We start from the raw sequence: 23,063 nt of genomic DNA, 5'->3' as shown, positions 1-23,063 counted from the left end.
GCTGCGTTATCAGCAGTTTCAATCAAACAACCGAAAGTAAGATTACGATTACATTTGTCATTCACCTGCATGAATTACTACGAAAAAGATAATTTTGGCCAACAATCGATCTGAGATACCGCTAGAGATACCTATATTTGCCATAGCAAATAAACAAAGTCACCGTCACCACGGCAGTTACAATTCTACCCAATACTCACACTTCTTCAATAGACACAACGTTGGCTGACTGGTTTCGCAGTCTTCAACACTCTACTATTATCGTATGATTTTTCATAAATCACAATTATGCACTAAAAACCAAATCACAACTACCAATTTCGAACCGTTTCTTATTCTCTGACTGAACGGCAAAGAAATAATCATCCACTTGAACTGACACCTTACTGCTCCTTCTTCTTCTTCATACACATACTCATTTCCTGTTTTCGGTTCAAACCTTTTAAAACTGCTATTCTTCAATTACGGCCCTCGGCAATCTCGCGTCGCCATGTGTGGAGTTGTGGTATAGCATCAATCTATCTACACAACAGAGACAGAACGCCAGCGGGCGGCGACGGCCCACACTCGACTTGTACACTTCTTCTTCAACAAGAATAATATCGAAAGCAATAATAATTACTGACGCGAGCGGAGCACAACACAAAAACTCACGTCGCCGTTGTCCTTATTGCCCTATCCCTCTATCGAGCAGTCAAAAGTCTTGCACAATATTCACATCGCGACCTTCAACATCATCTCGTCGCCATCGGACGGACGACAACACCACTATCTAGAAAGAACTTGCCCGGTCACTTCTTTTGCTTCGATCGCTTCTGATTTTCTTCTTGAACCACGTCTTCTTCCCAATAACAACAATCTAAACGCGAATGGGATGCTGCTGTTGTTGCTGGCGATCCTCAGCTGGCGAACGCACACCTTGTGTCTTCTTCCTGTTGACAGTTTGCTTTATCAACTTTTACACAATGCCACCAGCAGAAAAAAAATCGTCCTGAACCAACGCGACGTACATCCGACCGACACCAGTTCTCAACGCTGAATGAGAGATTCTTGAAAATTGAAATCTAAATTCTCTCACACAATGTACCCGTTCGCTCGGTCTTCGGTTTTCGGTCGAATCGAACCAATCTCCCGTAATCGTTGCCGTCGCTACGGCGTACCGTACGATTATGTTCTACAAGCAACACACATCCCAAGCTAACGGTTGCTGGTGTATGTGAGCAGGTACAGAAATCAACAACCATCAATGAAAAAGGCAACCGGGATTCATTCAAGTCATACGCACACCTGCAAGCGCGGAATGAAAACATTCCGTTTGTTTACCGGCTTTTTGTTCGGCCGTCGTGATCCGGCGCCCGCATGCTGCTTATGGTGTCAGTGTAGTGGTGGGGAGATTTGATTTGTTTATCGCGGCTCGTACAACAGCTGTGTGTGCGCGCGGTTGATGCTGGGTGCTGATGCCCTGTTTACATTAGTGCTGGTTCACTCGCGCTGATGAGCCAGCTGCTCCTAAAAATAATTTAACGGTCGTCAGCATAATGTAAATAATGTTCAGCAACTGATTGACATTTTAGTTTTGAGCATGATCAGATTGATCGCATTGTGCCAACACTCCCCCCCTCCTCTGTTCGGGACAAACTGTAACTTGTAAGTACCAATTGATGGGTATAAAATTACCCATATTATTACACATTTACAAATATCATTTTGCTGAGATATCAGCTAACAAACAGATATTTTGCAGATATATTAGCAAAAGTAAATGCCGAGGTAATTGGCTGTTGGAGATTTTACCGAGTTAGATAAAGTGTGTAAGTGTATGAAGCTGTAAAATAACCCTAATAAAATTTGTATGATTATTTTGCTTAACGGCGTGTTCGGGGTATCATCCAAACCATTTGTGGAATAGTTCTATCATTTGGATTACCGTTCGCCTACACACTTAGAAACTATCGCCGACTTCGATAATTTTTACCGAAATCTGAACAGCTTAACTGTTCGGTAAAATTTATGGAATTCAATTCAATTGCTTTTCAGCTACTTTGAAACTAGATCTCCACTCAAATGACAAGATTTGATCATTTAAGCAAGGTTGAAAATGTTTTGAAATTATTTTCAAGTTCAATAGCCTTTAAAATGAAGGTCAAAGTTTTACCAAACGTTCAGCTGTTCTGATTTCGGTAAAATTTACCGAACACGAAAATAAATCTTAGTGTGTATGACATTTTTTTATTAAAAAATGGGTTCTTGAAAATTTAGGAAAATGTTTACTTTTGTGTATTATTTTATGAATTTATTTGTCTGATGTTATCCTGTGGTAAACCTTAAAAATCTACCGGAAAATGAGGAAAATTGACGAATTGTTGCGAGTTACCGACTAAGTAAATACATGGTAACTCACAACAACTCAAAATTGAGTCGAATAGCGACTTACTGTCTTCAGCAAAAACATGTGATCGGACATGATTTGTGATTGAAATTGATTAAACAGTGAATTGGGTGGTATTATTCGCGTAAAGACTCGACAATTGGCGATGAGGAGAAGCAGGAAAAGGGAGTTTTGGAAATCTATTGGTGAGCATCAGTTAAACGGTTGGGAAAATATTTTCCGAACGTGGAAAAATGCAGAGACGTTGAATAGAGACACGCATAGACTGAATCAAGAAGAACCAAACGAACCGTCAAACGCTGAACCAAACGAGCAAAGTAAATAAACATTACTGTTCGCTCAATTCACCAGAAAGGGGTATTGTTCTCAATGATGAAAGTGTTTTATTATTCTCGAAATATTTGATATCTGTTATTTATTTATTTATTGTTGATTCAACTAAATACAATATTTATTAGTGATAAAAAACAATTTCGAATCGGAACGTTTCATTCAGTTTTATGGTAATAAAAATGATTACGCTGCAAGCAAAACAGTAAAATATGACAACATTTAAACTGTCATGGGGCGACTTTCATACTTATTTGAACGAACTTTGTACGCCTCATGGATTCTCAGCATCATTTTTATTCAGTTCCGGTCGAAAATTCAAAAATTTTCAACAACATTGCGGCACTGAATGAAAGTCATTTGTAGCCACTCTAAGAAACATTGCCAAAAGATCCCTCAAAAACCGTGCTGCTGTTTTGACAGAAATTTTCTTTGCGCGCCTCTATCAACGTCTCTGGAAAAATGGAGCTGTCTTCAAAATGGCTGACTCACATAAGCGAAAGGCCTTAGTGAAAAGGGCAATGATCGGAATCAGGGGAAAAACAGAAGAAACATGTATGGAAGTTAGTTAGTTTTTTTCCGATTAAATAATTTTTTTTTTGGCAAGTGGAATAATAGGGGATGTCAGGGGTCAGGGGGTAAACAAAGTCCTAGAGCACTCAAATTTGGCCAATAGTTGCTCTGAAACACAGTGTATCCACATGCCAAAATTGAGCTCTCAAGGACGTTGTTTACCCCCTGATGATAATAGGTTAAGGTATTGCCGAAGCCAACTTTTCCCCTAGTTGTGAATTTTGATTGAGTGCTAAAACGACAGGACATGAAGATAAACATAGAATGGTGGAAACTTTGAAAAAATCAATTGGAATATTATTGCTATTGCATGAATGGAATCCACGAAGTTGATGTTATCGATTTGAGAACCGACATGCACAGATAAAAATTCTGAATTTTAATTGTGATGTAAACATTCATTCACGTAAACATAAATTTAATTTCACGCAACCGAGCAACTTGTAAACAATGTTGTTTACAAAGATGGGCTTTTGTATACAATATTTGCTACATTACATGAAATGTGCCAGAACTTTACATGATATATAATGTAAACTTATATGATATATGACGCTCCATTTATGTGCATCATATTGAACAGAAATTTACACTACTTTTCGAACTGTGTGGTTGATGCAATCGATTTGGGTATCGATTAAGGCTCGGATTGAAAATCGAATGTTATTTTATTCGATTTGGAAATCGATTCAGATGTTGACTTGACAGTGCTGATGGTTTCGATTTGGGAATCGTCAAAGTTAAGGATATCAATTTTGAAATCGATTTTGGATGTGGATTTGACGTTGATGCAAACAGTTTAGTGTTGGTCAATTAAATCTAATAAGAACATATAATCGATTTGGCAACCGAATTGGATTTTGGCAAGGTTAATGCGATCAACTAAGATAATTCAATCGATTTGGGTATTAATATTGGCCTGAGTTAATGTTGGCTTGAGAATTGAAGAAGTTTATTTCAATATAAATATTTCAAAAGGTCCTATCTGCATGTTGTATTTGTGTTTTGGACGTTAACATAAACATAGCAGTGGTTATCAAAAGAGAAAGTCGATGTAGAGAATCTATCAAGGCAGATAGGACCTTTTGAAATGTTCATAGAGATTTAATTGATTCATATATCGGAATGGGAATCAATATGGTCGGTTAACTGAAAAAAAATGTTGTTTTTTTTTATTTATTTTTTTTTTTTTAGTTTGTACAGTCTCGATCTCGAGTCTTGCCACCGTTCAGACACAGACAAACAGATGTAACTCTTCATTATGTATCTTCGTTCACGCCTTTAACGGTTGATTTGAATATTATCAGTTCCGCGAACTACTCGCCGCAGCGCTGGCATCGGATCACTTTGACGTTTCTATACATTCTTAGAACTTTTAAGCAATATTGTTTGCGAGTTAGCGCCCAGAAAAAATAACCTTAAGGATTTTCAACAATAGAACAACATTACAATTAACCGAGGGGGGCGACTATATCTACGATGCAGTAAAAACTGTGTTTTGCTGTGGTTAGCTGCGCGCACACTGAGTAGATATGAAGAAGATTGATGACGATTTTGAAGATTTCCTGCAAAAAGATGATGCGCGATGCAAGTAGATGCGAGAAAACAAAGAAGATTTTTCGAAGTTTGATTCGCTAGTGTGAGATTTGTTGAGCATCTAAAATTGAGATTTAGATGTGTCGCCCCCTCGCAATTAACGGTAAATGGCTCAAGTTTGTTCGGGAAACAGTGATTTTTCGTATGGTTAAGATACATAACAAAACCCCTTGTCTATTATAGATTTCCCCATTTACCATAGATTCTATTGTTGATTATAATAAATAAATTGTTACTTTATTGTTTTAGACACGTTGTACGGTTTATTGTGAATACAATAAATTCTATTGTTGCACCTCTATGGTTCTTTTTTTACGGGTGAGCAAGCTTATTTTCCGCGAGAATCCCAAGAGATGTCATTACTGAGGTCCTATGTTTTGAGATACTATGTTTCCAAGAAAAACCTGTTCAAAATGTTACGTCTGTTTGTCTGTGGTTCAGATATAACGAAGTAGATAAAGGAAAACTGCATAGAAAATGAGTGATCTAGAAATGATCCCTTGAGTGTTATTTGAAATCTGAAGACATCAGAAGAAAAAGCGGTCAAAGCTATTGTATTTCGTAGGGCCACAACTGCAAGCGCTTTTCCAGAATCTACCATATGGGGAAAAATGTTCCTATGTAACACCTGAAAAGCTTAACTATGATGTGGCCATCCTAGCTTTTGATATGTTTTTTTCAACCAGGACGACAGGATGTAATAGCGTAATAGAACGCCACAAACATCCGTGTACGTCAACAAATTGGGGAATGCGGTTTTGAAAAATACCCAGGCTTTCCGGGTTGCGGGCAATTATATCCGACATTATGCTAGTCTATACGATTGCAGGGGGCTGTAGTTCAGAAGAGTTACGAAAGCTCATTCCTCAGAAAGAACGTTCAGTCGAAGAAATCGGAAAGTCCCTTAAATTAGAGGCAGGCTTGCAATTGCTCATTACAGCTAAAATGCTATTTTTCGTAATTATGAAACAATGAGATACTATAATGATAATTTTTATTTGTAAGATGCAAGAAGAGGTGGTAAAGTTTGTGTATGACATATAAAATTAGTCAATTTTGCTTTCAGAAGGTCACAACTAGCGATTTTATGATCGCTGATTGCTCGCTCATCGCGTTGCTCATCGTTACAGCTAATCGCTAGTTGTGACCTTCTGAAAGCAAAATTGACAAATTTTATATGTCATACACAAACTTTACCACCTCTTCTTGCATCTTACAAATAAAAATTATCATTATATAGTATCTCATTGTTTCATAATTACGAAAAATAGCATTTTAGCTGTAATGAGCAATTGCAAGCCTGATTAGAGGAACAACAAATCAAGGATTTCACCACGGTTCGAGAAGAAGAGCACGGAGGAGGACGGGTGTACACATTTCAGACTCCCTGTGCTTTTATGAATAGGACATAATAGAGGAAAAGAAAGGTCCAACGAGTTGGATTTCTCCTCTTGTGATCGTCGGTAAATCGAACGGCGAGCCTAGAATTTGCTTGGATTTGCGCAGGCCGAAGCGGTGCTTCGTAAAAGGCATCCTATGCCGTTGATCGAAAATTTTCTGGACCGGGTCGGTCGTGATTAGATTCTAAGCATGTAGGACGTGATGGTCTCATTTTTGCAGTTAGAACTGGATGAAGAGTCTCGAGATGTTACGGCGTTTATTACTAATCGTGGGGTGTCATAAAATCATGGACATGATGGTACATCGACGACATTTATATCGAAGCAAAGATCAATGACCAGTAAATTCTAACGAGGCTCGCAATTTTATGGGACTATCAAACTATCTAAATCGCTATATTCCCAATTTGGCAACTATTTACGGGCCATTTAGATAGAGACCTCTGCCGCTCTGTGTTTCTTCAGCGTACTTGATCGTACATTTCAGGGGAAACATGTTAGAAGGGTATAACTCAAAACGTAAACAATGACTTTGAACGTCGATTTCTCTTGAATGACCACACACCCACGAAATCTGACTACACCAGCTCATAGTTAGTTTGAGTGGGTGTGTTGACATTCGTAAGAAACCAACTATCCAAGTCATTGCTTACGTTTCGAGTAAGACCCTTCTGACATGTTTCCCCTGATTTGTTATGGCGGATGCTATCTGCTTATACAAGTTGATGGGGGAGGAGAACATGGCATAATAAGTTATCCTTTTAAATCATTAACAGATACAGAACGGTGGTATTGTCATACAGAGAAGGAAGCCCTTGCGTGTGAAGAAATTTGACATTTACTTTTACGGGAAATAAATTGAATTGTTAACCGACTCTAAGGTTTTGATCTATCTCTTCACTCATCGTTCCAGACCATGCGCTAGAATAGAGCGGTGGGTCTTGAGCAGTCTTGTAAGTGGTCACCGTAGTCGACATATTTTCTGTGATAATCTACAGCCTTTGCTTCCGACACTTGCAAAACAGGCTATCAAATTACAGTACCAAACTAAAACGTCATATGACAGGCTCTGTCATACGACACTGTTGCCGAAGACCGTCACGAATGTATGTATTTTAGTTTTTCTCATAATAAAAGCTGCTGATGTTGTGCTTGTGTGAATTCTGAAAATAGCAAGCAACAATGCCCTAATAATAACATTTCTGATCAGAAATGGTTTAATTTACACCAAATTGAGGAATTAGAACGAAATCACACATGTCATATGATAGTAATTTGAACTCTTTCTTTTTGCTCGAATATTGTTCTACCGTTTGTGTTGTGTAAGAGAGACGACGGTAGAGCATGAGAGTACGAATAAAAACAGACGGTCACGCATGACAAGGAAGCGAGTGTCGTATAAAACGTCAACAGCTTCAACCCCTGGTCTTGAGGATTCAAAGTTTTGAATATTCTATTACTTACATCCCAGGAGATCACAATGTTGCAGATGTGCTGTCAGAGAAATTGCAAATTTGTCTGCAGGTGCTGTGGCTATCGAGTGAGAAGAGTTAGTTGATGCCACTAAGCAGGATACAGAGCTTCAACAGCTAATGAAAAGTCTTCAAAACATCAGTCTGCAGGAGCTGCCAGTCAATTTTCGTATTTTTGCGAATGAGCTATGCCATAGAGGTAACTCTAATAGTACGTTCAGACTACAGAGTTATAACATGTTATAGCGCTATCTTGATGGTGGTTCCTGTGTTGCAATTATTTGACAACCGTTATAACATGTTATAACTCTCCAGTCTGGACAGCGTTTAAGACTAGTAGGTCCCGAAGAAACGTGCTCAACTTTTTGGCTCAGCTCTGGTACTATCTTTGGTCCCAAGCTAATCGATTCACCCCTCGAAACATAGGAAATTCCACTAACCCCTCATTTTATCTGTCAAACTTTCATAGTGAATCAAAACAAACATTGTGCAGTACTAGAATTTTTCCTAGAATGGGGTACGTTAATCAATTTCCTTGGGACCAATAGGCTAGTCAAGTAGTCGATAGATCGAATCGATAGTTTCATATTGATTATTGGCTATGCTGTGTTGGAGAAGTCTTAATGCGAATTGATCGTGTGGTGGTTCCGGATAAGTTGCGTAGTCGTGTATTGCAGATAGCGCATGAAGGTATGATGAAAACATTCTTACGCGCAGTGGTTTGGTGGCCTAAAATGGACAGACAGATAGAGGTGTATGCGAAGAGATGTCAACCCTGTATTCTGGTAGCCCGCCCGATCTTTCACATGTTTCGTAAACCGCTTAACTTCCTTCAGGCCTTTGGGAAGAAATAGCAATAGATATTTTGGGACCCGCTGCCGAAGGGTCAATATTTATTGGTAGTAGTTGACTATTACAGTCGTTTTATTTAATTGGCTGCTGTAGAGTTCAGTAATATCAACAATCAATACGAAACTAACGATTTTAAATTGGCTCACTACTTAACTAGCCTATTGGTCCCAAGCAAACGATTAACGTATCCCATTCTAGTCGAAATTTTACTACTACAAAATGTTTGTTTTGATTCGCTATGAAAGTTTGACAGATAAAATGAGGGGTTAATGGATTTTCCTATGTTTCGAGGGGTGAATCGATTAGCTTGGGACCGAAGATAGTACCAGAGCTGAGCCAAAAAGTTGAGCACGTTATTGCGCGTTTCACACCAAATTGGACTAATAAGCGCGTTTTCACTTATTAAAAAGTGTGATAAAACTGCAAGTTTACGTCTAATCGTCTTGGTGTTTTCGGTGCACTTATTTCTTATAATGCAAGCAATAAGTGATCCGAAGACATCAAAACGATTTGACGGAAACGTGCACTTTTATCACACTTTTTGCATTTTTAGAACAGTCCAGTTTCAGATGCAATCAGCAATATTTCGGGACCTTCTTGTCTTAGAGTTACCTCAATGGTAATATTATGCGTTAAGCAAAGGTACGTCTCTGTATGGTTGGACTAAAATACATCCCTGTATACGTGTGATAGTATTGGAGAAAAATAGGAAGGTGAGGATGATCACAAGCGGTATCGAGTTAGTTGCGAAACGAATATCACTGGAGGTGGACGGCAGTAGCTGGTTGACGCAGAACGAACCAAGAGGCATCGGGCGATTCTACAGCTGCAATGACGACTATAACAGCAAAAAATACAGTTAGTGAGCTGGCTACCATGTTGAGCAGGTATGGTATTCCTCGCATTTTGCGGGCAGACAACGGACCAGCGGTGATTACGAGGAGTTCCGAGAGTTATGTCAGAAGTTTGGCATCGAATTAGTGAATACAACACCATACTGGCCTCAGACTAACGGTGAGGTGGAGCGTCAGAATCGTACTTTTCTGAAACGTTTACGCATCGCTCAAAAATTAGGTCAGGACTGGCGCAGGGAACTACGAAAATTCTTGCTGGCGTATCATGCTACTGATCACTCTGTGACAGGGAAATCACCTTCGGAAATGATGTTCGGACGTCGCATAAGAAGTAAATTATTAACTGTCCCTGCAATTATTCTCAATGATGTTGAAACACGAGATCTGCGCCGTTTATGGAAAGAGAAAGGGAGGGTGTACGCAGATGCGAGACGAAAGGCCCGTTCGAATCCAATAACGGTAGGGATCGGCGGTAAGCTTGCAGTTAATAGTATCCGGTAAGAAGTAAAACGTAACAAGGTGCATCTTAAGATGGAAGAGGTAATTCAAGGACAAGCTTCACTACGGGACTCGAAGGAAGATTGGAGGGATCTACAGTATGGAGAAGAATTGCTTACGGATGAATCTGCGGAAAGAGATGGAGATAAAGCGAAGGTGAATGATTTGCCTTCATCTACGAAAAGGATGAGAGTTGAGCCGAAGAAGTTTAGAGACTATATACCCTATTAAATACAAAAGTTTTATTAAAAGAAGGGTGGGATGTAGGGTATTGCCCCTCAGTGTAGAGAGGGCTGAACTTGTAGAGAGAGGATGGATATCCAAAAAACAATTTGAGTTGATTAACAGCTGAATAAGCTTATTTTTGCCTGAATAATCTCTTATTAAACATTCAATGTTTGATGGGTAGTGTTAAGCGAGCTATTTTCCTATGTTTTGAGGGGTGCATGATTAGCTTGGGACCGAAGAGAGTGCCAGAGCTGAGCCAAAAAGTTGAGCATGTTTCTTCGGGACCGTCTAGTCTTAGAGTTACCTCTATGGATGAACTGGCTTCTTGTGGTTAGTTAAGTGCTGAATGTTAATCTTACAAAAATGCTCTATTTTTGCAAAGACCATTTAAACACCATACTGTTGTTTATGACTTATTGTGAACTGTAGATTGTATGATTCGATGAAACTAAACGAAATAAAATTGGTTCAGTGTGTAAAGATTGTGTTTCATAATACATTGCATATACAAATCTCTAACATGTAACACCCCCATATGATTTACACACTGATTAATTACGTTTTTTGCTGTAAACTATACATTTTTAAAAGCTTTTTCAATATTTATACAATCATTTTCTAGGATTCTGATCTAGAGGAAAACGGATCAGAAAAATGCATCCTTGGTGCAATTAATTTTTGCCTTCTGGATCACTAAAAAATAGATATTTTGCTATAGGAACCATTTCGTATGAAGAATTGTAATACGTACTCCTTACAATGAATCCACACTTCATTTTAAATAAATTTATTTTTGATTTTATCAATTGAAAATCAACGAACCATGGAGCAAACAACAACAAACACATCACTAGCAACCGACCATAAAACTAAACCTACTTGGATGAAAATTAAGTTAAGATTTAAAATACCTTAAAAATACTTAAGAATACTTATGAGATATTTAAAAATATTTAATATTTGAATGGAACTGAAGTTTAGAGTGGGATGCCCCTAGGGTCTGCATGTACTATTAGCACCGACGAACTATTAGTGCAATCATATCGAGAATAATATATGAGTTTTAGGAACGGATCAATGCAATCAGAAATGCCATAAAAATTCTATTTCACTAAAGAGCCTAAATTTATAAAGAGGCGACATGTCAAAATTGGAACAATCGATTGTCGGTCAAAGTCATAGGAAAAGTCATTCCAATCGAGCAGAAGACCTGTCAAATGGATAAGGTGTCGGCTCTTTATAAATTTAGGCTCTTTATATTTCACGAGTCAAGCACATCCCGTGATCTAACGATTCGGTCATTTTGCAGATGTATCTCATCTGCACAGTCATCATGCTTTTATTGAACTACACCATATACATAAATCTTGGGACGGTAGATGCCTACCCCTCACATCTACGTTGACATCTGATATGCACTAAACGCGCCACCGCGCGAGAATCAGAAACTGTCAAACTGGGGAAAACAAACGCAAGTCAAGTCGCATTATCTTTTATGCGTGGTTACTTTTTGCAATCCAATCCGCTGTTTTCTTGAATTTTTCTGGTTTTAAACGTAAGTTTCGCAATAATAGTAAGCGTTATTTCATCTTCCAGCCTACAGGAACAATTTCCGTCTGCCTACAGGTACTGATCAATCCGCCAAAGCGATCACTATGTTCGGTACGCCAACCCTAGGCGGAGCGTCCGCTTTCGGTGGAACCACAACGGCTCCGACGAATCCGATGAAGGATTTCGAAGTGACTTCACCACCGGACGATACCGTGTCGGCAATGGAGTTTAGTCCGCCTACAATGCAGCAGAATTTTTTGATTGCCGGCAGCTGGGACTGTAGCGTTCGCTGCTGGGAGGTAGAACAGACCGGCAAAACGGTAGGAAAGTCCATTAAGACCATGGGCGGTCCAGTGCTGGATGTTTGCTGGGCCGATGACGGAAGCAAAGTGTTCATCGCTTCGGCTGATAAGCAGGTTGGTTGTTGGAGTATATATTTTAAAACTAAACACACGTCTAATCCTGGCATACTTTTAGGTTAAATGCTGGGACTTGGCTTCGGATCAGGTAGTTCAAGTAGCTCAGCACGATGCTCCCGTCAAAACATGCCATTGGGTTAAGGGAACCAACTACACCTGCCTGATGACTGGCTCGTGGGATAAAACTATGAAATTCTGGGACACTCGGACGCCGCAACCGATGATGTCGATTCAACTTCCGGAACGGTGCTACTGTGCCGACGTTGATTATCCGATGGCTGTCGTTGGAACAGCCGGAAGACACGTTCTGATCTATTCCTTGGAGAATAAACCAACTCAATACAAGCAACAGGAAAGCCCACTCAAGTATCAGCACCGAACTGTTTCCATTTTCCGCGACAAGAAGAAAGCTCCTACTGGATATGCGCTGGGTTCAATTGAAGGCCGCGTTGCCATTCAGTATGTAAATCCGATCAACCCTAAGGACAATTTCACTTTCAAGTGTCACCGATCGAATGGCGCCAACGGTTACCAAGATATCTACGCAGTAAACGATATCGCATTCCACCCTGTACACGGAACTCTGGCCACCGTCGGTTCGGACGGTACCTTCAGCTTCTGGGACAAGGACGCGAGAACCAAGCTCAAGTCTTCGGAAACGATGGATCAATCTATTACCAAAAGTTGCTTTAACGCAACCGGACAGATCTTTGCATACGCCGTTGGTTACGATTGGTCCAAGGGCCACGAGTACAACAACCCCCAGAAGAAAACCTACATTTTCCTGCGTTCCTGCTACGAAGAGCTCAAACCGCGAGCAACTAACTAAACCTCTCTAGAAATTAGAATGTGAATTATCACAGCTTGATACGATCAATAAATCCTATACGTTGGAGCTTAACATTTTGCACCTTCCACGGTTTATTTTAAGTTTTAAAAAGAAAGTTTTCCCTAACTTCAACGATCGTTCACCGTCCTCTTTGTTTCCTAGTGATGACCATGCTTATCATCGCCATGATCACCATGTCCATGACCGTGGTAATCAACTCCCAGAGCGAACTCAACACCAATAGTGGCCACAAAGGCGGCAAAGCCCAGCGGGAATCCCTTGAACAAGAACGAAATCAACCGGGAGCGATGGGTCGAGAACTGCTTCAAATTGTAACGCCACACTTCGTTCCTTAGCCAGGGATCCTTCAGGCCACGGCGAGCCAGAGCCCGCTCAACTTCCACCAGCTCCGGAGCATCCGACACCTTGTAGATCGAAGCATCTGGCACCTTGTACGGTGGTCCGTGGCCGTGTCCACCCATGGCTTGTGGTTGACAGTAACCTAAAATGGTCAAATCGTAAAACGGTGGTTCCACGATCATTGATTATTTGGTAAACAAAACAAGACAGCAAGAACAGGAACACCGCAAATGGTGAAGTTACATAATTTTAGTGGAGTTACTATTGTCGTCGAACAACGCAAATTGCAAAAAATTCAATGACAAGCATATGGCAGATTGCAAAGGCAAAAGATCTTTACCTACCGTAGGAAGAAAATTAGGAAAATATCAAATATTTGAACTAATTTCCGATGGATTACCGCTGATGAGAAACGTTCGCAACGATGGAGAAAAACTTCGACAGCGACAACAGGCACGCAAGAAGTTTCGTCTTGACACCAGTGTGGCTAGAAAAGCGATTTAATTTAGTGGGGGATAGGACAAAAATCAACATGAAATATTTCAAGTGAAATTCACAATCAGAGATTTTTAATGATGGTGGGAGTTAATGAGTATAACCAGTGTAACCATATATGGTATGGTAAGCGGCGCCGGTGGTGTAGTGGTAAGCGTGATTACCTCTCACCCCAGCAGGCCTGGGTTCAATCCCAGTCGGCGCCGCCGGGATGTTCTGAGGCATAACATCTCTGATCACGCCTTCCTTCGGATGGGAAGTAAAGCCGTTGGTCCTCGGTTCATGAGTTGATGGGTCGATAGGTAGGGTCCAGGTGTGGGAGCTGCCTCTCTGGCGTCGGTAGCATTGGTGCTCAGCACGGAAAACAAGATCGACGGAAAACAAATCAAAGGAAAAAAAAAAAAAAAAAACCATATATGGTATACTTAGGCTGTGTTCCATTTGGCGAATTTTCACTTAAACTTGACAGATGGAAAATTTTCAAATAAACCTGCTATTCCAGCAGACTTATATCTGACAGACAAGGAATCAATTTTGACACACACCTTCTCGAAAATTGGCCGATCAACAACAGAGGGATTTTTGAACATTATAATTTAGTTTCGAAGTGTCAAATTTAAGTGAAAATTCACCAAATGGACCACAGCCTTAGTATACGTAGAATAATTCTATACCAACAATTCTAGACAAACAATTCAAAAGGTCCTATCCGTCATTGAAGCTGATTGGAGAAAAATTTATTTGAATTTTTGCAATATATTTTTAAATGCCATTTTTAATTACGACATAAAACGATAATCTTTTGTTTTCTCAAATGCATAGGAAACACATAGAGTTCGACTGAAGTGTATGTTTTTTCGTTTTATTCATAATTTTCAGGTTTAATTCGTGGTTTTGTTACATAGGACCTTTGGCTTTTTTCAGTATCAGTTAGGACCTGTCAAATTGCTCTGATTGCAAAGATTAGTGTTACTTAGGACCTTGGTAAGAATACGGTTTAGAGGTCAGATAATTACAACTACAACATTATTTGTAATTGTTGATGGGCTTAAAACTACTATTCTGCCAATTTATTAAGTAAACAACGAACTTGTCCAATTTTTTTCTGATGTATGCAGGATAAATGTAAGTGTATGGAAAATTAGCATATTTTTTTAATATTCGGTAAAAATTTTGATATATATGATATAATTTTGATATTGAAATAGGCGGAACAATCAAACGTAGACAGTGGTTTTAAGGCTAGCTTTAAGGGGAAGCTCACCGGCCCAAAAATAAAAAAAATATTTTCGGTACGTTTTTATTTTTCTAAAACTATTGGGAAAAATTATCAAAAATCCAAGAAAATCAGTTTCTTCCTTAGATTTTTGTCAAAAATTACATGCAACAAATTTTTTTCTATCCCATCATTAAAATAAAATTGGACTCTCAGAAAAACCGAAAAGTTGATGTTTTGGGGTTTTTTGAGTCCAACTTTATGCCATAATGACTTATAAAACATGTTTTTGCACGTGAATTTTCTTTAAAAAATTAGAAAAAATGTGATTTTTTTAGATTTTTGATACTTTTTTTCAATATTTTTAGAAAAATCAAAACGTAATTATTTTTTTTCGAAGCGGTGAACTTTCCCTTAAGGGGATGTTTACGGACCCGAAAATAAAAAAATATTTTGGTACGTTTTTATTTTTCTAAAAATGTTGGGAAAAATTATCAAAAATCCAAGAAAATCAGCTTCTTTCTTAGATTTTTGTCAAAAATTACATGCAAAAATATTTTTTATATCTCATCATGAAAAAAAAAATTGGACCCGCAGCAAAACCAAAAAGTCGATGTTTTGTGGTATTTTGAGTCGAACTTTACGCCATAATGATTTATAAAAAATGTTTTTGCACGTGAATTTTCTTTGAAAAATTAGGAAAAATGTGATTTTTTTAGATTTTTGATACTTTTTTCAATATTTTTAGAAAAATTAAAACGTAATTATTTTTTTTCGGAGCGGTTAACTCCCCCTTAAACTCAAAATTTATCGAAAATCAAGGAACATCCACGCAATCTAACACCAGCATCTAAAATAGCAAACTTCCTTTATCGAATGGCATTTTTAGTTTTCGTGGGTGTGTTATGATTCTCGAGTAATTTGCGTTTATAGGCATTGTTTACGTTTGATTGTTCTGCCTTCTACAATTGATGGTCTAGAATTTTTCAGTAGTTCGTATACAAGAAACGTGCGTTCACATCTACCCGAGCATCTACCATGTCGTGAAATAGTTCACGGAAATTTTAATTGTAGTTACCACATTTAAGTAGAAATTACCATGCTCTGATCAGAAATCAAATAGTATTATCGACTATTGGCAGTAGATGAGATTTCTGCTGATACTAAGTATCTGAGATAAATTATGCATGTGCCATGCGACTGTATACACAAACCATTTCGATTATTTTCAACCACATTTTGTAGTCAAATCGATCGCACTGCACCGACAGGTCTTAGCTAACTTTATTGTACGGTTATTTGTCGGTGCATACAAAAATTCTAACATCGTTTTTTTTTTTAAAAAAACAAACCGCATTTCCGCTTCGATTTTTTTTACTGAGGAGCAAAATCATGAAATTTCGCTAGCCTAAAAGGTTGTGAGAAAATGTTGTAGAATATTTTCCAATTTCCTCTTTCTGCAGTTCACTGTTCACGTGAAACGAATTCGATCATTTTACACCTCCGGTGAAGTGAAAAGCTGACAGATACCCTCTTCTCGAAACGTCAACTTCTCGCTTGGTGAGCAGCTGCATGCATGCGTGAAAAAAGTAAAAGTATGCGAAAAAGATGCGATCCACAAAATTCACTACTGTGCTACCTGACTTATAACGAATATACATTACTTCACAACGAATATACGTTGTATACGAGTACCCCGAATGCAACGTATAGTTCTAGATAGTTCTGGAATTAGGGCGTAACAGCTTTTGTAAACATTGACTTCTCTCATTGATTTCTACCAACTCAAGGCACGCCTACACAAATCAACATATCCATCGGGTAGGAGAAGATTTTTGTGGGGCCTCACAGCCTAGTCAGTAAAGGCACGGTATTACCATAGAGGTAACTCTAAGACCACTGGGTCCCGAAGAAAATCATTATTATTTTTGGCTCACTCAGTACCAGAACAACGGTCCCAAGCAGTCCCAAGCTATTTCACTCACCCCTGCATGTTCTGCATGAATCCACACACCCCTGATGTTATCTGTCAAACTTTCATAGCGAATCAAAACATAGTGTAGTAATAGAATTTCAACTAGAATAGGGTACGTTAATCGTTTGCTTGGGACCAATAGGCTACTAAAGTGGTGAGCCAATTTAAAATCGTTAGTTTCGTATTGATTGTTGGTATTACCAAGCCGGAGGCAGCGGGTTCGATTCCCGGTCCGGTCAAGGGAATCTTTCGGGTAGGAAATTTTCTCGACTTCCCTGGGCAATAGAGTATCATTGTGCTTTCCACACAATATACAAATTCATGCATTGGTATCGGCATCGAAAGCTCTCAATTAATAACTGTGGAAGTGCATTTATAGAACACTAAGTTGAGAGCACGCAATAAGCTAATATGCGCTAATAAGCTTGAAATGCGAACAAGAAGAAGAAGAAGGAGAAGTCTTTCCCTATTCGATGGTAATGTTGATTTGCCAGGGAGAGTCATGTCTTTCAAGAAATCATCGAGAGAAGCCATTGTTTACAAAAGCTGTTACGCCCTAATTCCAGCTCTATCTAGAGTTGGTCTAACTTCCCGCATAAACAATAACAATAAGATGCGCCTAACCACCGATTCGGGATATCATCCCAATTTTATGTGGTATGGTCGCACCATCTAAGATATCGTCAGTATATGGTACACGTTTATTAGGGTTTACATTGCAAATGCTATGCAAAATTAGACGAGCCGACGGGGTACTCATAGAAAACAACTATTTTGAATGGTAATGGTTCTTCACAACCCATTATTCGTAAGGTTCATTTCCAAAGAACCATAATACATAAGGTTAAAACTTTATCACACAAACGTTCATGTAAAGTTCCATAACCATTTCATTTAAAGTTTAGCAGGGATTATAAACAATTTTTAACCATTTTCTGTAAGGTCAAGTTCGAGGTCAAGTTATGGTTCACGTTTATGCGGGAAGACATGGCGGCTTTTTTCTCTACTGGAAAATCCAGTAACCAAATGTCAATCTTTGCGTAAAAATGCCATGTCCACCATGTTTCGTAGCCGCGAATTCAAAAATGTTGAATCCAGGGTTGAATCATTAAACATCTATTATAATACGTATTTTTAAATCTGCTGTTCGAAATATTTCATCTAAAGATTCTCGGTGCCCATTAGACGCCAAAATCCCCGCAAATGCAGCTGCCAAACGTTTCACAAGTTTGTGTTTGTGCTGCAGTTTGACGCTTTTGTTTACCTGTTCCGTGACGAGGAGTTGTTAACCGAATTTTCTTCCTGTAACTTTTCCAATTTGTCCACCATTGAAGTTGAACAGTGCGCAACTTAGAACGTAAAGAGTGCCGAAATAGTTTACTAGTTTGCAAAATGTATTGCTGCATCCGCAGCTGCCCGGCCAAGTACGGTAAGGCTGCCGTTTCCTTTCACCGGTTTCCACAGAACAATGAAACCCGTCGACAGCGGTGGATCGAAGCGGCTGGTAGGGGCAATTGTATCAATTACGACTATGCGATGATTTGCAGTCGGCATTTCGTTGGAGGGCGCCCGGCTCGGGTTTCCGACTGCGATTCGGTCAGCTGGGTTCCGTCGCTACTGCTGGACAATGGCATGTCCGATGAAGACGCATTGGCTAGACGTCTGTCGGTTGACACGGGGGTGGTGGATAGAGGTGAGGTTTTTTTTTGGTTTATCGATTTAAGCGAAATTTAATGGGGGAAATTTTCTGTGCATTATCAGCTTCCATCCAAAATGATGACGGAGAGGAAGTTAACTGCGCGGTGCGGGGTTGCGGAATGACCAAGGAGGAAAACCCTTCGCTGTTGTTCTTTTCCGTTCCGCGAGATGCGGGTGATCGTCGGAAGTGGCTTGTGCAGATCGGAATGCTAAATAATGCGATCGAAATAAACAAGAATAATTTCCTGGCCGTTTGTGAATTACATTTCGACGTAAGTAGGTTCAGTTTTCAATGGGTGGAGATTATTAATATTGAGTGGATTTTGCAGCTCGCAAAAGATTTGCTCAATTACGACGACGTAATTACCATGGGAAGTTCCGCCATGCTACAGGAACACGTAATGCCGACACGGAACATCCCGACCGTGTTTGGTCACCAAAAGGTGCGCTTCACTCACGAAGCACCTGATAACCCGACGTCGATTAAGCATGAAACTCAGAAACCGGAAGAGGATGACGATGAAGATGATGATGATGTAATGTTGCTGGAGGAAATGGGTGAGCGTAACGGGGAGGAACACGGGATGCCGGAATATCCATCGCATATGCAACCAAGCCCGGTAGAAGAGTTTGTACAGATCTGTCGATCCTGCTTGAGCACGGACAAGACGAATCTCGTGTCTGCTTATGATGATCGACTCGCTGAGATATTTTTCCAATTTACAAATGTTAATATTGACGAAAATGACGGCATTTCCACCATGATCTGCGTTGACTGCAAGTCTAGGCTGTTGGATATACACTTCTTCCGAGATACTTGTGTAACGAACACGCAAATCTTGATCCATCGCTATCAGAAATGCTACGGAATGGCACCGGATGGTGGAAACAATGACCAGCAACATAATGAAATCATGCAATACGATGACGAAGAAGTCACTTCTCAATATGTGCAAAGTCCAACCAAGTACAATCGCTACGACATGGGAGCGGATGATCCGGAAGATCTGCTGATGCCGCAGAAGGAACAACTAGAGACGGTGTCGTGGAAACCAAAGCCAGGTAGACCGCGTAAACTAATCAAACCGGAACCGGTTCCATTGAAAAAACCTACGAAGGTAGTCCCGCAGATTGCCACCATGAAAAAACGATTCAAGTGTAAATTTTGCCGAAAGGAATACAATTCTCGACCAGGATTTGATATGCACATGGTACGTGAAGCAAATTGACAGCTAACTATTCATATAATGCCAATCTTCTATTGCAGGCAACTCACAAATACCACAGCCAGAGTGAGTTCATAATTGAGTGTAAGCGGTGTGACGTCCGGTCGCGCAAGAATGAAGTTCATCGCTGCTACACGGACATCCTGTACTGCTATGTGTGCGGTGAGCAATACCGCAAGTGGTCTTACCTAAAGCTCCATTTGGCAAAAGTGCACAAGATCAAAACCAAACGGCTAGAATTGATGCTAAAGCTTAAGGAGATGGGCTACGTGGGCGGATCCAGGGCAAATGCTTTGAAAATGTAAGTAAGACTGTTGATCATTTCCCTCTTTATTACTAAATCCCATTCGTTCCTTTAGTCCTCCCAGTAACCGTCGCATACCACAGGACTCGGATAATGAAGTCGAAATAAAGGTTCCCGTGGAGGATCCCGATTCGGAAAAATCCAACAGCGCCCACAGTGACAGAAGTTCCCCGACCGATCTAAGGCCGAAATGTAGCTTCTGCGGGGTAAGCTTCCGGCAGAACTCCTGTTTGGAAATGCACATGAAAACGCACAGCGCCATCGAGCTGACTCAGTGCAATGAATGCGACTCGAACTTTAATGCCTACAGGCACCTAGAGCGCCACCACGAAGATCATGAAGATGAAAACCCACTGGACTCGAGTGTAAAATGCCGGTTCTGTGGCAAGAATCTGAAACGCAACCAAACACTACTGCTCCACTACCAGTACGTCCACAAGGACAAGGATGTTGTTCAATGCAGCACTTGTCCGCAGTTGGTTGAAAATGCCACACAGCTCGCCAGGCACACTTGCAGTGGACAGGAGAAGAATATCTTATCCTCATCGGCAGCTACCGCCACAACCACCACCACCACCACCACCAACGGGGACTTTATGATTATCCAACCGGAATCGATTCTCAAGGGCGCGTCCACTTCCATCACAATGAATGACGACTCGAACTCGGTTCCAGTTGGGCTGCATGGAGGAGACGGCGCCGATCCGCTGCTCGGATTGGGCAACGACGAGGTTATTGAACTTGACTCCGACACCGACGACGACGACGATGAATCTAGCCGCGAAAAGCCCAGTTTTGATTGTTCCGTTTGCGACAAGACATTCGAAAAGGAGGACACCCTGGATCGCCACATGAAACTGCACCGTATGATGAGCGCTGCCAAGGCCAATGAAATTGGACTGCGGAAGTAAGTATATGTGTCTTGTGTGTCAGCGTGCGTGCGTATTGTTTTCAGAGTATTCACGGGCGATTTTATTGAATGTACTAAACATTGATTGCACTTTTAGGAGAAGATTCAACTTATATATGTATGAAAATCTCTATTCCATTATGTATTAGACACTAACTTCATTTTGCTTGTAGTTGCTTTTTCAGAGCTATGAATTGCCGCCCGTGAAGTATCACAGCCCAGCTTCTAGGTAAGCCAAACTCATCTATTTTAATTTGTCGCGTTCCGTAATTGTGACAGTTGGATCACTTTAAAATAAACCGTATGGTTTTGACACTCAATTACACAATTGTTAATTGATCAGTATAATACAAACAACACAAATCCGCTTCAAATTTGTTATTTAATATATTATTAAATTGTCATGTAAACTTTTAAGACACATTAAACATCGCGTGCCCTCCAAAATATAAAATGTCACCCGAAGCTAAATCTTGGGACTGCCAGCATATTTAGTGGAATCTTTCCAAAACGAAGCCGAAAAGCATTATCTCAGTGCAAACATCTCTTTTGGCAGTGCAATAAAAATCGGAAATTAATTTCCTTTTGGAGTTTCCACATCATACATCCTGGGATAATCAACTTGTGGACGCATCAAAACGACAGGTTTTGGCAAACGTAGCCACTAGTAGCATATACGACTCCCTCGACATGGAAGCAGTGTGCCTCTACAACATCCCGCTGTCCGGCTATTTTCGTCTACGGGAAAACGGTGACCGATGTCAACAAACGGTTACATCAATAAACATCGACCAGAAGGAATATATTCTCCGTCTGAACAAAGGCAGCATACAGGTTGCTGTAAAATCGAAACATCACTTCGTCGCCCTAATGGAAGTATTGAAATCCGAAATCATCCAGTTCTACACACGAGGTACCAGCGATGAGATTCCCGTTCTGGCCTTCCTCTTTTTGAGGTCAGGGAATTGGTAATCGAACTTAAGAACAACGCAATTGAACCTTCCGAGGTGAAGTTTTTGGCGTCGTCCAAAACAGGTGATAACGCATTTTACCTGCTTCAGTTCGCTAAGGGTTCCGTCAAGTAGCAGAAGCTTAGAAGAATTAGATCACTATTTAACGTCATCGTCAGCTGGCATGTGTACATACGAAAAAAAAAACCGACGCCGTTCAGTGCTTTAGGTGCCACGGCATGCGAAACTTTAACCTTCAAGCCAAATGCGTGACAACACACACCAGTGCCAATTACCGACAAAACCCGAACTGAATAACAACGATGAAGCGAACATAAAATCAAAAGTTCGTTGTGTCAATTGTAATCAGAATCACACTGCAAACTACAAAGGCTGTCCACACGCTTGAATTACCACATCAAGTCGCTGGAGTCTAAAAACAAGAACCGATTCAACAAGTCAGTACTTCCCCCTACGATGTGCTGTCTGCGATAAAGATTCCTGGTGGGTCTTACGCGAATGTTGTCAGGAACAGTTCAGAAACAAGCGAGGACCAAGTTCCAGTAAATTCGCCTGAAAATACATTGTCTACTGTCGAGGAGTTCATGAAATTAGCAAATGAACTTTTCGCGAGGCTTTCAACGTGCCGATCAAAAGCCATGCAATTTCTCCCTTTGTCCGAACTCACCATTAAATACGTGTACAATGGATAATCCTAGGAGCTACACGAAATTGACGCCGCTACATACATCCATACATTTATTTGTACAACATCACATTTAAGATAAGACATAATCAACAATACTACACCACAATACTCGGTTTGCGGCTGCCGCTCTCCATCCTCGGTCATGTCCAATGCTCGCTAGATCACGCTCTACCTGGTCCGCCTATCGTGCTCTCTGCGCTCCACGCCTTCTTGTGCCAACCGGATTAGT

The 23,063-nt window shown here is 40.2% G+C and overlaps 4 protein-coding genes across 5 annotated transcripts in view; 2 read left to right on the top strand and 2 right to left on the bottom strand.

Annotated features, from left to right (window-relative positions):
• The window catches only part of LRP1 (LDL receptor protein 1), a 529,790-nt gene extending 528,770 nt beyond the window's left edge, over positions 1-1,020 (bottom strand). For both annotated transcript variants that reach the window (XM_065217494.1, XM_065217495.1), the window contains exon 1: positions 201-1,020. The gene's annotated coding sequence lies outside the window, so the exon portion shown is untranslated. The remainder of the gene's footprint in view (positions 1-200) is intronic.
• Positions 1,021-11,668: 10,648 nt separating this feature from the next.
• Positions 11,669-13,224, top strand: Rae1 (ribonucleic acid export 1). The gene is made up of 3 exons (XM_065217393.1): positions 11,669-11,747; positions 11,819-12,159; positions 12,221-13,224. Exons 2-3 carry the CDS (start codon positions 11,848-11,850, stop codon positions 12,989-12,991), a joined length of 1,083 nt encoding a protein of 360 aa, XP_065073465.1. The 5' UTR covers positions 11,669-11,747; positions 11,819-11,847; the 3' UTR covers positions 12,992-13,224.
• ND-B12 (NADH dehydrogenase [ubiquinone] 1 beta subcomplex subunit 3) lies at positions 13,049-13,785 on the bottom strand. The gene is made up of 2 exons (XM_065217394.1): positions 13,696-13,785; positions 13,049-13,493 (listed from the first exon to the last, which is right to left on the bottom strand). Exon 2 carries the CDS (start codon positions 13,471-13,473, stop codon positions 13,150-13,152), a length of 324 nt encoding a protein of 107 aa, XP_065073466.1. The 5' UTR covers positions 13,474-13,493; positions 13,696-13,785; the 3' UTR covers positions 13,049-13,149.
• Positions 13,786-18,274: 4,489 nt separating this feature from the next.
• Positions 18,275-21,633, top strand: LOC135697609 (zinc finger protein 600-like). The gene is made up of 6 exons (XM_065217392.1): positions 18,275-18,730; positions 18,799-19,007; positions 19,065-19,946; positions 20,003-20,262; positions 20,321-21,172; positions 21,349-21,633. Exons 1-6 carry the CDS (start codon positions 18,430-18,432, stop codon positions 21,380-21,382), a joined length of 2,538 nt encoding a protein of 845 aa, XP_065073464.1. The 5' UTR covers positions 18,275-18,429; the 3' UTR covers positions 21,383-21,633.
• Positions 21,634-23,063: the final 1,430 nt, after the last annotated feature.

The sequence above is a fragment of the Ochlerotatus camptorhynchus genome, unplaced genomic scaffold (assembly GCF_037179485.1).
Source record: "Ochlerotatus camptorhynchus isolate MF236.1 unplaced genomic scaffold, CSIRO-AGI_Acam_v1.1 ptg000077l, whole genome shotgun sequence".
Lineage (NCBI taxonomy): Eukaryota > Metazoa > Arthropoda > Insecta > Diptera > Culicidae > Ochlerotatus > Ochlerotatus camptorhynchus.
This window is presented reverse-complemented; position numbering and strand designations above follow the sequence as displayed.